Source organism: Rhinoderma darwinii, chromosome 2 (genome assembly GCF_050947455.1).
Source record: "Rhinoderma darwinii isolate aRhiDar2 chromosome 2, aRhiDar2.hap1, whole genome shotgun sequence".
Lineage (NCBI taxonomy): Eukaryota > Metazoa > Chordata > Amphibia > Anura > Rhinodermatidae > Rhinoderma > Rhinoderma darwinii.
In genome coordinates this window covers 231,937,440-231,953,629 of record NC_134688.1, presented here as the reverse complement: position 1 = coordinate 231,953,629, position 16,190 = coordinate 231,937,440, and the positions used below count along the sequence as shown (strand labels likewise).

Genomic DNA, 16,190 nt, shown 5'->3' with positions numbered 1-16,190 from the left:
TTGTTTCTATAAGACATTTCTTCCGAGGTGTACAGTGAAACAAGGCAGATTAGCACACATTTTTCGTGCAGTTTTCAAGCCGCCCTGTGTCTGCTAGAACTTTACTCTAACGGCACGGCTCTGGTATCTGACTGCAGCGCGTGCGACGGAACGCCTGCTATTTAAGAACTAAGCCCTGCCCATCAAGAGGATGGATGATTGAATCACACCCCCTGTAGCGCTCCATTGCCACAGACCGTCGGGATTACTTACCCCCCGGCGGCCGTAGCCCTGGATCTGTGAGCGCTGGCTCGCATCTCCTTCCCAGGAGACGCCAGCGCTCACTTCTGCTCCGGTCTGCTGTGTCCTGTAGGGTGCGCTCGCACGCTTGTGCCCGAGCCAGCACACGCACATGGCAATCATCATCAATTAGCCCATGATTCCCCTGGACTATAAGGGCCCTGCCCCTTTGCTCATTGCCTGAGTGTTGTTAGTATTCCCAGGTCAGTCTTGCAAATGGTCCCTTAGTGTTATCCTGTTCCTACCCGTGCCCTGTTACCTGTATCCCGTGCTGTGTTCTTGTTCCTGAGCCTGTTAGTGTTGGAGTCGTGTCCTACTGCACCTGGTGTCTTCTGCCACGTCCAGTGTCTTCTGCCACGTCTGGCACAACCTGCTGCGATCCGCCACATCTGGCGTAACCTGCTGCACCCACTGCCATCCCTCGGCCGCTGTCTGGATTACTCAGGTACCCTAGTGCAGGACTTTGTATTGCTTGGGTGCTCTGTTGTTTGGCCAGCTGCCTCCCCGCTACGGAGTTGCGGCCTAGATGGTCCACATACCCACAGACCGTGTTATATAAAACAGGAAGCAATGTATAATGTATTGTTTTTTTCGTCACATGTTGGACTTTATTTAGGTGGTAAAAGAAGACTAATACGATTTAATAAAAAAGTTGACGAAATGTTGTAAGAGTTTTTCGCTTTTCCCTATTTTGAACTGCAATATGTCACATATGTACATACTGTAATTTTTTTTTTTTTTTAAAAGATATATTTCCATCTCTTTACTCTATTTTGGCATAACTTTTAAAAAAATAAAGAAATTTTTGAGCAATTTAGGAGACTTAAAAATGTATAAAATCATGAATAAATTTGTAAGTACATTTAGTTTTCCTGCACTAAGCCAAGTTTTCACAGGCTCATAGGTCTTATAATAATGGAAACCCCATAAATGACCTCATTTTGAAAACGACACCCCTTAAGGTATTCATTAAGGGTTGTTTTAAATATTTTGACCCCACAGTTTTTTTTGTAAGAAATCATTCAGAGCGGATGAAAACAAATAAAATTTCCCTTTTTTTCACAAATGTGACACTTTAAAGACAGATTTCTTTGTAAAGCGAACATGAAAATGAAAAACACACCCCAAAAATCTATCACCCTGTTTCTCCTGTCTTCGAAAATACTCCCATCGTGGCCCTAATGCGCTGCCTGGACACACGGCAGGGCCCAAAAGGAAGGGAGCACCCGGAAGCTTTCAGGACACACTTTGCTAGAAAATGTTTTAGGCCCCACTGCACATTGGCAAAGGCATTGAGCTGCCAGAACGATAGAAACTCCCCATAAATGACCCCATTTAGAAAACTAGACCGCCTCAAGGTATTTATCTAGGGGTGTAGTGAGCATTTAAACCAGGGTCTCAAGCACGCGGACCCTGAGGCTGTCATCTGCGGCTTGTAGGACGCAGAGCCGCTAGTATAGGCTCTGCTCCGGGACTCTGTGGAATCCCCTGACATCGCTGTCCATATAAGGACACGCGATGTCTGGGGCTTCCCCAGAGCCAGAGTCCCGGGCAGAGCGCTAGTATAGGCTCTGCTCCGGGACTCTGTGGAATACCCTGACATCGCTGTCCACATATGGACAGCGATCTCTAGTGCTTCCCCAGAGCTGGACAGTGATGTCAGGAGCACAGCTGGAGTCCCAGTAGGAGCGCTGCTAGCGCTCTGCCCGGGACTCCAGCTCTGGGGTTGCCCCTGACATCTCTGTCTATATATGAACAGTGATGTCAGGAGCAGAGCTAGAATCCCAGGCCGAGTGCTAGAAGCGGCTCTGCTCTGGGACTCCAGAAGGTGGAAAGCCCTTGACATCACTGTCCATATATGGACACTGATGTCAGTGGCTTCCCCAGAGTCCTGGAGCAGAGCTTATACTAGTGCTCCACTCTGGAACACCAGTTCTGGGGTTGCCTCTGACATCACATTCCAGTCCAGGAGGATCCCCTGTATGAACAGTGACGTCAGGGACTCCTTCAGCAGAGGAATCCCTGGCCAATGGAGCTATGTACTGGGGGTGTGTGTGGCAGCATCGGCAGGCAGAGGGCGCCGTGGCAGCATCGGCAGGCAGAGGGCGCCGTGGCAGCATCTGCAGGCAGAGGGCGCTGTGGCAGCATCTACAGAGAGCACTGTGGCATTATCTAGGGGTGTGTGGCATTATCTACAGAGGGCACTGTGGCATTATCTACAGAGGGCACTGTGGCATTATCTACAGAGGGCACTGTGGCAGTATCTATAGAGGGCTCTGTGGCACTATCTAAAAAGGGGCTGCCTAATCTTGACATTTGTTTGTCTGCCAAACGCTGCCAACTGAGCCGCCGGACTGCATTTAGCGAGACTTAGGCCTCATTTACACGAACGTATTATACGCGCGTGCGACGCGCGTGCTTTGCACGCATGTCGTACGCACCTATATTAGTCAATGGGGCTGTTTAGACGATGCGTGAATTGCGCTCATTGCGTGTGCGCAGAAAAAAACTCACGACATGTTCTATAATCGTGCGTTTTTCGCGCACTCACGCACCCATTGAAGTCAATGGGTGCGTGAAAACCACGCATGCCGCACGGAAGCACTTCCGTGCGAACTGCGTGATTCGCGCAAGAGCTGTCAAACTCCTGAATGTAAACAGAAAAGCACCACGTGCTTTTCTGTTTACAAACATCCAAACGGAGTGTCAAATTCGAGATGAGCGCCCCGAACTTCACCGGGTTCGGCCAAACTCGTTTTGACCGAAACCGGTAAAAAATGTTCGGGTACGCGACGTCAGGAGACAGTCACTGTCCACGGTGCTGAAAGCGTTAAACTGGTTCAGCACCATGGACAGTGACTTCCGCTCCGAAAATCCATGAACCTGTAAAAAAAAAAAAGACGTTCTGACTTACCGATAACTCCGGTCCGACCTCCCGGGATGACAGTTCAGTCAAAGTGACAGCTGCAGCCAATCACAGGCCAAGCACAGGCTGCAGCCAATCACAGGCCAAGCACAGGCTGCAGCCAATCACAGGCTGCAGCGGTCTCATGGACTGCGGCGTCATCCTGGGAGGTGGGGCCGGATGACAAGAGAGGGACGCGTCACCAAGGCAACGGCCGGGAGCCCGGACTGGGGGAAGCAGGAAGTTCTTGGTAAGTATGAAAGTCTTTTTTTATTCACAGGTTGGTGTATATTGTGTTCGGCATTCACTGTCGAGGGTGCTGAAATAGTTACTGCCGATCAGTTAACTCTTTCAGCACCTTGGACAGTGACGGGCGTCGACTAGCCTCATCAATATGATGGCGGCTGCGCGAAAATCACGCAGCCGCGCATCATACACGGATGACACACGGAGCTGCCAAGTGCCTTTTGCGCGCGCAAAACGCAGCGTTTTTTGCGCGCGCAAAACGCACACGCTCGTGTAAATGAGGCCTTAAGCTGTAAAACTGGATTGTTGAAATAAGTACGTGGAGAAATCTTGCAAATTTCCGTTAAGTTTAAACCTAGTGCTATTATTATAGGTATGTAGTATTGTTATAGTAATGCAGTATTATTATAGTAATTAAATATTATTAGAGTAATGTAGTATTGTTATAGTAATGTATTATTATAGCAGTTCAAACAACTTATTGATTAACAATATTTTTGTATTGTATCAAATTTGAAAGTAATGCGGTCCGTCAACTTCACATTTTTTCTATATGTGGCCCACTTACCCGGCCGAGTTTGAGACCCCTGATTTAGACCGTGACATTTTTTAGAGAATTTATGCAAATCAAGTGTGAAAAATTAGAATTTTTTTTCACAAATGCGTCACTTTCATGAAATTTTTTTTGTACAAAGCAAAGTAAACTGAGGAAATGCACCCCACATTTTATTGCGCTGGTACTTCTGTGCTAAAAAAAAAACAAACCAAAATGAGGACCTAATCTGCACGACAGGCTTTCATGGCAACAATCTAGCTTCAATCGTTTACAGGCACCATGTCATGTCTGCCGAGTCTTTGAGGGGTAAGGGCAAAAGAAAAATAACTCCAACAACCCTCAAGATAGTCATCTAGAGTATAATGAGAATTTTAATTTTGTTTGGACTTTTGCTGAAATCAAAATTATAAGTGGCCAATATGGTAGTGAGAAATGGAGTGAAAATTAAGTAGAGAATGAATCAGAAAATAAAGTACCGTAATAGAAATGTCTGAAGGGACAAAACAAGAGTACACACTAGGGTTGTCACCATACCGGAATTTGGACTTCAATACCGATACTTTGTGTAGTATTGTGATTTTCGATACCCAAACGATACTTTGCCAACATTTTCTGATGTGAGGCGCGAGATGTGATGATGAATTTTGAATGTGACTCACATTAATAGTAATTAACCCCATCATGTTTCTCAGTTATAATGGACAACATTGAGCTAGGCCTTATTCACACGAACATGTGCGTTTTGCGAGCGCAAAAAACGCTGTGTTTTGCGTGCGTTGCACTGCCGTGTGTCATCAGCGTTGGCTGCGTGATTTTCACGCATATGCCATGCTTATGACATGCAGTTTTGAAGTTTAGAAAAAGAAATGAAGGAAGTGCTTTTATTTTTTCCTTCATTTCTTTATCTACTGTTGCACGAATCACGTGCGTCACACGGAATTGCTTCCGTGTGCGGTGCGCGATTTTCACGCACCCATGGACTTCATTGGGTTGCGTGATGCGCGAAAAACGGGCAAGTATAGGACATGTCGTGAGTTTTACGCAGCGGATATATACTGAACAGCCCCATTCACTAACATAGGTCCGTGCGACCCGCGTGATTTTCACACGCGTATCACGTACGTAATACACGTTCGTGTGAATAAGGCCTCAGGCCTACTTCCCACGGACGTGTAAATTTTGCGCACGCAAAAAACGCTGCGTTTTGCGCGCGCAAAAGGTCCGTCTGTCATCAGCATATGGTGCGCAGCTGTGTGATTTTCGCGCAGCCGGCATCATTATGACACTCTGGTTTTAGGTTTACAAACAGAAAAGCACGTGGTGCTTTTCTGTTTTCATTCATTTATTTTACTACTGTTGCGCGAATCACACGTGGCACCCGGAAGTGCTTCCGTGTGCCGAGCGCGATTTGCACGCACCCATTAACTTCAATGGGTGCGTGCTGCGCGAAACGGGCAAATATCGGACATGTCATGAGTTTCACGCTGCGCACTGACAGTCTGAACGGCCCCATTCATTAACATAGGTCCGTGCGACGCGCGTGAAAATCACGCGCGTAGCACGGACGTATAACATGTTTGTGTGAATAAGGCCTTAGTGTGAGGTACATGATGGGGTTAATTACTATTAATGTGAGGCACATGGAGGTTAATTTCATCATAAATGAAAGAAAGTTTTTATTTTATTTTTTACAGCATACACATCATAAATGCCGACAAAAATTGTTGTGCAGGTTTTTACGGCTGTGCCCATACCGAATAGGTGTATATTTTATGTATTGAGACCTATTTTAATGTTTTTTGTAAAAAATGTTTAAGTGTATTTTTTAAATTTAACATTACTTTAGGTTTTTACTTTTTTATTTTTAAACTTTAGTGTACTAGCATATATCTATATGCCAGTAAATTAGCCTGTGTACCGATAGTACACAGGCAGTTGTTAGGACATACCTCTGTATGCCCTAACAACAGGAAATATGGTCAGACAGCCCTGGGGTCCTTCAATGGACCCTGGGCTGTCTGCCCATATATGGTATGTCCCTCAAATCGCGTCAGAGGGAAGCATCACAGGAATTCCCTGTGACGCGATCCAAGGGGCATGCCCCTTCTCATTTTCCCCTTGAATGCTGCGGTCAGCTTTGATCGCAGCATTCAGGGGAATAGCGGCGGAGATGAGAGGTTTATCTGATTTTCACCGTCAAAGCGGGGCTGCGGCTGTATAATACACCCATTGCCCGACTCCTTACAACAAGTGCGCACGTGGTCAGCATGAGGTGATGCAGCCGGTGCTGCACTAGTGAGCGCAGGAACTGAAGACAGAATATGGGGGTGTTTTGCAGTGCGCCCACCATGTTCTATCTTCAGTGCTGGCAATCGTTAGTGCGGCGCTGGTCGCATCACATCATGCTGAACAGGCGCACAGTTGTCAGGACTCAGGAGCGGGGCAATTGCTGTATTACACAGCCGCATCAGCGCTCTAACTACATTCATGTGTTACAATGCTAAGCTGCGTGGCCGCACAGCTTAGTATCGAAATACATGAAATAACGGTATTGAACCGTTTGAGGGTGCACGGTATCGAAACAGTATCGAAGTTTCGATGCATCGTGAATCCCTAGTACACATAACAAACAATTTAATAATCTATTGATGAATGATATAATCGTAAACATTCGTGCATACAGAGGCCTGGATTGTCTGGGCAAGTATCACACTGGTAGCCGGTGTCTCCTATTGTTCCATTTTTGAAAACACACCCGGCATCTCTTTTGGGGACGTTTCTTAATAGCAGTTGGGGGCAGTTGGGATGGAAAATGGATGGAATTACTCTGCTGGCCTCGCTTGAGGTTGTAGCCGTGGTCTCCCTACACTCGTCTCCAAAAAGAAAAAAATGTTATGACCTTTTCCTGGTAGGTCAGGTAAGGTCCCTGGTTTCCTGTAAATAGTGAATGAAATATATAGTGCCATTTGCACAAGATGGATGGCCAATTTTTTATACCAGACCCTGGACTTTCTAACTGCACTATAGGGCTGCATCATTTGGTCGGCAAGGTCCACCCCTCCCATATGCTTCTTGTACTGCTGTATGCAGTGCGGTTTCGTAATGGTGGCATTCATCCCTCACACAGAAACAGGGCTCCTTTCATCATGGATGGAGGTGATCATGAGGACATCTTTTTTATCCTGTACTTAACAAACATTATGTCCTCATGACAAAGAGCCCGACTTTCACTGTAGCTGGTTATTGGACATGGAATAATAAACCACATCTTTATTTGAAATCCACCTTTGGAATGCTGCCATTTTTGCATATTTTTATAGGACCGTTTGATCAAGGTCAAGAGCGCATAGAACCCGCCATTTCACTACTAAGTTCTGCTTTTTCTACCTGAATAATATATATATATTTGTGTATATGTATAGTTTATATAACAGAAACAAACTTATAATGTGGTGACAGAGCCTCTCTAATATACTTATAAGTGCCCTATCTTGCACATAATGTGATCGGCGCTGTAATGTAGATCACAGCAGTGTTTTTTATTTAGAGTTATGACTTATATTAGCTTTATGCTAATGACTTTCTTAGGCTATGTTCACACGGGGTATTTTGCCGAGTTTTTTGACGCGGAAACCGCGTCGCAAAACTCGGCAAAAACGGCCCGAGAACGCCTCCCATTGATTTCAATGGGAGGCGTCTGCGTCTTTTTCCCGCGAGCAGTAAAACTGCCTCGTGGGAAAAAGAAGCGACATGCCCTATCTTCGGGCGCTTCTGCCTCTGACCTCCCATTGACTTCAATGGGAGGCAGGAGAAAGCGTATTTCTCGCTGTTTTATGCCCGCGGCGCTCAATGGCCGCGGGCGAAAAACGGTGCGATAATTGCCGCGAAAATCGGCGTGCAGGGAGAGGAATATCTGCCTCAAAGTTCCAAACGGAATTTTGAGGCAGATATTCCTCCCCCAAAATACTCCGTGTGAACATAGCCTTAAATGACCAACTGGGCGTGTTTTACTTTTTGACCAAGTGGGCATTGTGGAGAGAAGTGTATGACGCTGACCAATCAGTGACCAATCAGCGTCATACACTTCTCCCCATTCATTTACACAGCACATAGCGATATAGCTATATCGCTATGTGCAGCCACATACACACACACTAATGTTAATCAAGTGTCCTGACAATGAATAGACATTACCTCTAGCCAGGACGTGAGGTGTATTCAGAATCCTGACACTTGTCTGCGATTTACAGCATAGCAGGCGTAGTCTCGCGAGATTACGTTGTAAGTTGTCATTTACAGCGAGATCTCGCTGTGCTGTGCTGTAAACAGTCTCCCGGCCGCTGACTGTGAGAATCAGCTGTCTGTGACAGCTGTCTGCTTCAAACTGTCACCGTGTGTAAACACACGGTGACAGGACTGAGCCATGACAAAAATGAACATTATGATGCACGATCTAGCAGCCTGCCATGACGTTCATTTTCGTCATAGGTCCTTAAGGGGTTAAGAGGTCATAAGAGGATAAAACATTGGAAAAAATAGTCAGATACACATACCCAACCACCACAAACAAGGTCACATACAGTTTGCAAACACATTGAAATAAAACAGTATTATTATAAAACAGGGCAAACTGGTCCAAAACGTAAAACCAACTCCCTCATTGGAAACATGTATAAGAAATGTTTTCATTCAAGCCACCAGGTTTAACAGTCTGTAGCAAAAATATCTATTGTGCTTCCCCGTTGGAGAATACGTTTATCCCAATTACCACCTCTGGGTTGGGGACGTACCCTCTCAATGCCTTGGAATCTCAAATGATCAGTATCACCATGATGTTTCTCCCAAATGTGGCGCGAAATTGGGGTATCAGCTCGCTTTTCAGTATCATCACTGTGGTGCCTAATTTGTCTGCGAAACTCACGAATGGTTTTACCCATATACTGGATACTACAACTACACGTCATCAGGTATTGGGTCCTACAGTTGATGAAGTCATGATTTTTGTAAGAACGACCTGATGTAGTACTCATAAGATTTACTCACTAAGATTGACCTACATGCCTTACCAGTCTGTCCTTCAAGTCCTTACGTCCTCTACAGTAGGTGATCGCTGGCCTATCACTCAGAAATCCCCCTACATCGGGATCAGCTTTTGACCACTCTCACTTGTATATGTTGTGAATCATAGGTCCCTATGATTCTAAGGTCGGTCCCCTCATTCTTGGATTCAGAAGTTCGTTCCTATTCACTGATAAAGCATGATGATGTGCATTTTTGGGAACCCATCCTGGGTATCTCCTTCGACCAAATCTAATTTTTAAAGTGTAGCTAATAGTTTGACACACTTCTGACATGTAATAGTGACATGTCAGAAGTTTGGATTGGTGGGGGTCTAAGCACTGAAACCCCTACCAATCGCTAGAAGGAAGCAGCTGAAGCGCTTGTGTGCGCGCTCAGCCGCTTTGTGTTTGTTCGGCTTTTTCCAGAAAGCCGATGTATCAGAGTACAGGCTCATAGACTTTCTATTGAGTCCGTACACGATACATTTATTTCCGGAAAAAGACGAACAGACACGAAGCGGCTGAGCGCGCACACGAGCGCTTCAGCTGCTTTGTCCTTGCGATTGTTGGGGTCTCAGTGCTCGGACCCCCACCAATCCAAACTTCTGACATGTCACTATGACATATCAGAAGTTTGTCAAATGTTTAGCTACACTAAGTCAGAGGCTGCATTCTGATAGTCAGACAGACTTGTGCAATTTCTACGGGCTCGCAGATATTGGCCCTTCGGGATTCCTTTCTTAAGGGGTTTTGGATCTCAGCTATACCTTAATAAGGTATTGGTGGTTGTTGGCTTTCTATGAATTTGTGTATTGACTCTTCCTGACACTGTGCAGGCAGGCAGCACGGGCCCCCTCATGTCGCGGGCCCCGTATCAGCCACTGCTACAGCGATAGTTACGCCACTGCCTATATGTAAAGGAACAAAACACATTCCATGCTATAATACGGTAGTCTACATGAGTTGTGTCTAATAGTTATCTAAAAGGTTTTTGCAAACTTCATTTGTCGTCCTTGAAAATCCCATGACAAAGCTATTGAGCAATCTATCTATGTGCACTTTAGTCAGATGACTCACAGAACTAAAAGTAATATTCTGTACAGCAATGGAAGAGAAACATGCAGATACTTGGCCAGATAGTGTCTAACACTGCATTACATACAGTCTACTCTATACCATAAGGGTATGTGCACACACACTAATTACGTCCGTAAGTTACGGACGTATTTCGGCCGCAAGTACCGGACCGAACACAGTGCAGGGAGCCGGGCTCTTAGCATCATACTTATGTACGATGCTAGGAGTCCCTGCCTCGCTGCAGGACAACTGTCCCGTACTGTAAGCATGTTTTCAGTACGGGACAGTAGTTCCACGGAGAGGCAGGGACTCCTAGCATCGTATATAACTATGATGCTAGGAGCCCGGCTCCCTGCACTGAGTTCGGTCCACTACTTGCGGCCGAAATACGTCCGTCAATTACGGACGTAATTAGTGTGTGTGCACATACCCTAACACACAATGGCTACTTGACTGTAATTTCTAGTAATGTCCTGCAGTCAATGAGAAAATGGAGCTACAACGTGAGTAACATTAACACTATCCAGTAGAGCCAGGTATTGAGACTGGGCTGTAATACCAGGCATAGCCACAACCCCTGGGAGCGCCGCCGCCCCTTTATTCTGGTGTTGGCAGAGTTCCTGGCAGTCTAACCCCTACTGAGCAGATATTTATGGCCTGTCCCAAGGATAGGCCATCAATATTAAAGTTCTAATAATACGCTCCACGTGCATTAGTTGTTGAATGAAAACGGACCCGACTCTATGATCCGTGTAAAGATAGAACATTCCATGGATCACGAGCGGGACTCGGGTGGCGCACACTTTCTTGTGCATTAGCCCTTAGGGCTCATTTAGGATTGCAAACACTATAAGTTTCATTGGCTGGCTCTATCCTATACACATTGTATAATGGAATAATAAGCTTACATAGCTATAGTAAATAATATTGTACAGCGTGAGAAACTTGGAAAGACCTCTATCAATACTTATATTCATACCCAATATAATAAAAGTCCTATTTTATCCAGTAATTACCGTATTTTTTGGACTAGAAGACGCACCTGACTAGAAGACGCTCCCAGGTTTTAGACAACAGAAAATAGGAAAAAAATATTTTACTATTTTTACAAAGAAAAAACTACTGATTAAAAAAATGAATTTTGTTCTGTTTCACCACATTCTGAGAGCCATAACTTGTAGATTTTTTTTCATCGTTTGAGCGGTGTGAGGGCTTATTTTTTGTGGGACGAGCTGTCGTTTTTATTAGCACCATTTCTTGGTACATACGATTTATCACCATTTATTTAATTATTTGTAGCGCTATGGTGACCAAAAAAACAACGATTCTGGGGTTCTATTTCTTTTTTTTCGCTGTTCACCGTGCGAGTCAAATAATGCTATATTGTAATAGTTTGGACTTTTACGGACACAGCGATACCAATTTTTTTTTTTTTACATTGTGCTTGGGGAAAAATGGGAAAAGGTTTTTTTTTTTTTTAACTTTTAATATTTTTTTACACTCCTGAAAGTTTATCTAACTTTTTTATTTTTTACACATTCTATTAGTTACCCTAGGGGACAATACACTGCAATACATGGATGAGTTACGGAAACAGAGTAACTCGCTGAGCTACGCTGTTTCCGTAACTCCCATAGTAGTGAATGGCAGTTACAGAAGCAGCGTAGCATGCTACGCTGTTTCCGTAACTACTATTCACTTCTATGGGAATTACGAAAACAACGTAGCTCAGCGAGTTACTCTGTTTCCGTAACTCATCCATGTACGCTTTTTCGGCGCTACAGAGTTCCGGAAACGGCGTAGCTCGCCGTGCTACGCTGTTTCCGTAACTCACATTTTCTTCTATGGGAGCTCAGCGAGCACTCGGCTGTTTCCGTAACTCTCGACCACCTAACCAGGAATTGGCCGGGAGAGAGCGGAGCCGAGTGGGCTCTGTTCTAGAGATAGGTCCCAGTAGTGGGACCTGAATTTATCTAACATTTATGACATATCCTGTCGGTATGTTCTTCATGGGAAGACCCCCATAAATGCTGCGGTTGCTATTGACTAGTTAAACGGCCAGGAACAGCGCCATCGCTGTTCCTGGCCATTAGAGCAGAGTGTCCGCTGTAAAACACAGCTGACACCTGCAGTGTATGGAGTCCGCTCCGCTCCAAACATCCCCTCCCCACTCCATGATGTGCCGGCACATTATGGGTCAGGAAGGAGTTAAGTAAGAAGCGGTCAGGGGTCCGGCGCTGCCGGATCCCTTGACTGCCGACTATAAGAAGCAGGGACTTAGCAAGATTTATTCTTGCTAAAAACTGCATCTTATATGCCGAAAAATACGTTAAATGTTTATTACAGAATTCATTCACTCACTGCTTATTAGAGAAAATATTCACGACATAATTCATTTACTATTACAGAAATTATATGGTTTTTACAGAATTCAGTCACATTTTACACCAATTTAGTTGCCAATTATGAAGTACAGAATAGACTCACTTACATTTATCCACTTATTACGGAATTTACGTGGTTTGTATTGGTCACAGAATCAGTTACTACATGCTACATTAAAGCTTCGTTCACATATGCACTGGAGGCTCCGTTATACGCCTCAGTCGCAGATCAGACAATGATTAATGGAGACAATAGCGCAACATGCTACGCTATGGTGTCCGGTAAAATCATTTTACTGGACACACTGACGGAAAGCCGACGGAAGCTATTAAAGTAAATGGGTTACGTCGGCCACCAGCAGTGTCTATTGTGCAACGGAACCATTGCTTCCGTCATTCCCTTATTCTGCTCCTGACGGAGCAGAATAACGGAATGCCACGACACAGGTGTGAACGAAGCCTTAAGCTGTTCATATCTGAACTGGAGTTTGTCACAGATTCCATCAGATTTGACAAAGAATAGCGCTCATATTTTTCTGTCAAACCTTCAGACATCACGATAGCAGATATATATATAGTAGGTATAGGAGCTATATACGGACATTCTCGGACAGGTAGTGAAGATGAGCACACATAACATCATGCACGGTCCATAGTAGTGTATGAGACTCCTTCTTACCACAGGCCCTGCCATTGCACACTGCGCCCTCACTTCATGCCAGTAGTGCAGCGGCATCAGGCGGAGGAGCAGTCCGTGCACACGGCCGGGATTAGACATGGGCTGAGTGTCCGCCCGCATCTCCACACCGCTCTCCTCACGTCCCATCACCGTGATGTACTGCCGGTTACTGTAGATGCCTCAATCAATGACAAGAGACGTGTTCTGCTAGCTCCGCCCCCACATTATAAAGACTTGGCGGCGATCCTCCAGGATAACGGAGGGCTCTAGTGGTACGGGTTGTGTGTTTGGGAGCTGCGTACTGTACTGTAGTTAGTATAGGAAGGCGTACACAGCAGCAGTATCACATATGTATCACATATGTGCTGTATTATCGCACAGGACAACGGTAAATACGTCTCCACCATAGTGAATGCTTTGGTGCTCGAGTACTGAACGTCTTTTTGTGGCAGACTACGGGCACACCAGGTTATTGGGCACCTGTGGCAGAAAAACACTTATGGAGGCATCTGCGGCAAGCATACACTGTATGCCAAGATTTATAGCAGGCATGTCATGGGGACATGGGTGTGTGGCACACACTATAATGGGACATGTGTCTGTCCAGTAGAATAGAGTAGAACATGGTTAACCCTTTATGCCTCATACACACGACCGATGAGCCACTCGGGCCGTTTTTGTTTTTAACGGCATCTGAGTGGCACCTGATAATTTTCAGACCCATTCACTTTAGCGGGTGAATTGGGTCTGTGAAAACGGACCCGATTCTCCGATCCGAGGAGAGATAGAACATGTCCTATCTTTCCTTGGATCACTGACAGGACTCGGCCAGCGCACACGATCGCGTGCATGTTAGGGTATGTTCACACGGGGGCGTCCGTTACGGCTGAAATTACGGGGATGTTTCAGCCTGAAAACATCCCCGTAATTTCAGCCGTAACGGCAGTGGCGTAACTACCGCCGTAGCGGCTGCTACGGGGCCCGCGGCATGAGGGGACCCGTGTCGCCCGCCGGCACGGGCCCCCACCATGGCCGGAGCCTCCGCTAGCAGCCACTATGGCTGCTACAGCGGGACGCCACTGAACACTACGGCAGAGCAGGGAGGTATCTCCCCGCTCTGCCATTAACTGGTTCCCGACCGCTGGCTCTATTTTTACGGTCCTTAAAACCCGAGCCATAGACTTTCTACGGCTCGGGTTTTAACTTGCTGCCCGCGTGATCGGGCAGCTTAATGTCAATGCGCGCTGTGTACAGGAAGGGTATGTTCACACGGCCTATTTACGGCCGTAAATCCGGCGTTTTTGCCCCGAATTACGCCCGAAAATAGCGCCTCAATAGCGCTGACAAACATCTGCCCATTGAAAGCAATGGGCAGACGTTTGTCTGTTCACACGAGGCGTGTATTTACGCGCCGCTGTCAAATGACGGCGCGTAAATAGACGCCCGCGTCAAAGAAGTGACCTGTCACTTCTTTGGCCGTAATTGGAGCCGCTATTCATTGACTCCAATGAATAGCAGCGCTAATTACGGCCGTAATTGACGCGGCGTTCAAGCGCCTGCACATGCCGGTACGGCTGAAATTACGGGGATGTTTTCAGGCTGAAACATCCCCGTAATTTCAGCCGTTACGGACCCCCGCCGTGTGAACATACCCGAATAGAGACAGCAGCAGCGGCGCTGTCTCTAATCCTCCCGGTGATCATGTGACTAGTCACATGATCGCCGGGTACCGTTAGTGGCAGGCTGCTGCTGGGTCTTACTAGACCCAGCACAGCCCTATTAGTGACAATCGGCACTATGAGACGGCTGATTTCCCCTGTAACTGGGGCTGCTGTGCAGCTCCAGTTACAGTGGAAAAACATGGTGTAAAAGAAAGAAAAAAAATATATAAAGTTCCCCAAAGGTCTTCTTTGACCTTTGGGGGACAGACCATAGTAATAAAAAAAGAATAAAGTAAAGTGCAAAAAAAATGTAAATAATAAATACACATAAAATACCCACCCCAAAAAAAAAACGTTCCCTCCCGCCAATCATTGTTGTAACGCTGACCCAATTACCCTAATAAAGACATGTAATATATACAAATTTACGGTAGACAATGGCGATCACAAATAAAAGGTCTATTTTAGGGTAAAACTATGTTATTACCAAAAAAAAAGTAGCTGAAATGTAAAAAAGCTTACTTTTTTACTATTATTTTCAAACTTTATGAATAAAAATTCTAAAATAGCAAAAAAGGTGTGGATAAAAACGATAAAAAATTAAACCTGCATTGTCTACGGAAAAAATGTCGCAAAAATCACGTCGTTAGCCCAACAAATAAAAAAGTTCTAGCCATTTAACGAACACGTGCTAAAAATGGCTAAACGGTGTCTGGTCCTGAAGGTACAAAATAGAGCAAAAGGCATGTATAGGGGATAGTCAGAGCAAAAGGCATGTATGGCGTTCCCTACAGGGGGGGTGGCTGTATGGTGTTCTCTACAGGGGGGAGCTGTATGGCGTGCCCTACAGGGGGGGCTGTATGGCATTCTCTACAGGGGGGGCTGTATGGCGTTCCCTACAGGGGGGGCTGTATGGCGTTCTCTACAGGGGGGGGGGCCGTATGGCGTTCTCTACAGGGGGGGGCTGTATGGCGTTCTCTACAGGGGGATGTATGGCGCTATCTACAGAGGGGGGGCTGTATGGCGTTATCTACAGGGGGGGCTGTAAAAAAAGGCACTATCTACAAGGGGGGGGTTGTGTGACACCCAGGGGAGGGGGGGCCCCAGTCAAAAGTTTGCTATGGGGCCCAGTCTTTCCTAGTTACGCCCCTGCGTAACGGCATGTGCAGGCGCTTGAACGCCGCGTCTATTACGGCCGTAATTGGCGCTGCTATTCATTGGAGTCAATGAATAACGGCTCCAATTACGGCCAAAGAAGTGACAGGTCACTTCTTTGACGCGGGCGTCTATTTACGCGCTGTCATTTGACAGCGGCGCGTAAATATACGCCTCGTGTGAACAGA

The 16,190-nt window shown here is 45.9% G+C and overlaps 1 protein-coding gene across 1 annotated transcript in view; it reads right to left on the bottom strand.

Annotated features, from left to right (window-relative positions):
* Positions 1-13,385, bottom strand: part of LOC142742806 (multidrug and toxin extrusion protein 2-like) — a 104,588-nt gene extending 91,203 nt beyond the window's left edge. The window contains exon 1 of the mRNA XM_075852928.1: positions 13,187-13,385. Coding sequence (XP_075709043.1) covers positions 13,187-13,333 — 147 coding nt within the window. The 5' untranslated portion in view covers positions 13,334-13,385. The remainder of the gene's footprint in view (positions 1-13,186) is intronic.
* Positions 13,386-16,190: the final 2,805 nt, after the last annotated feature.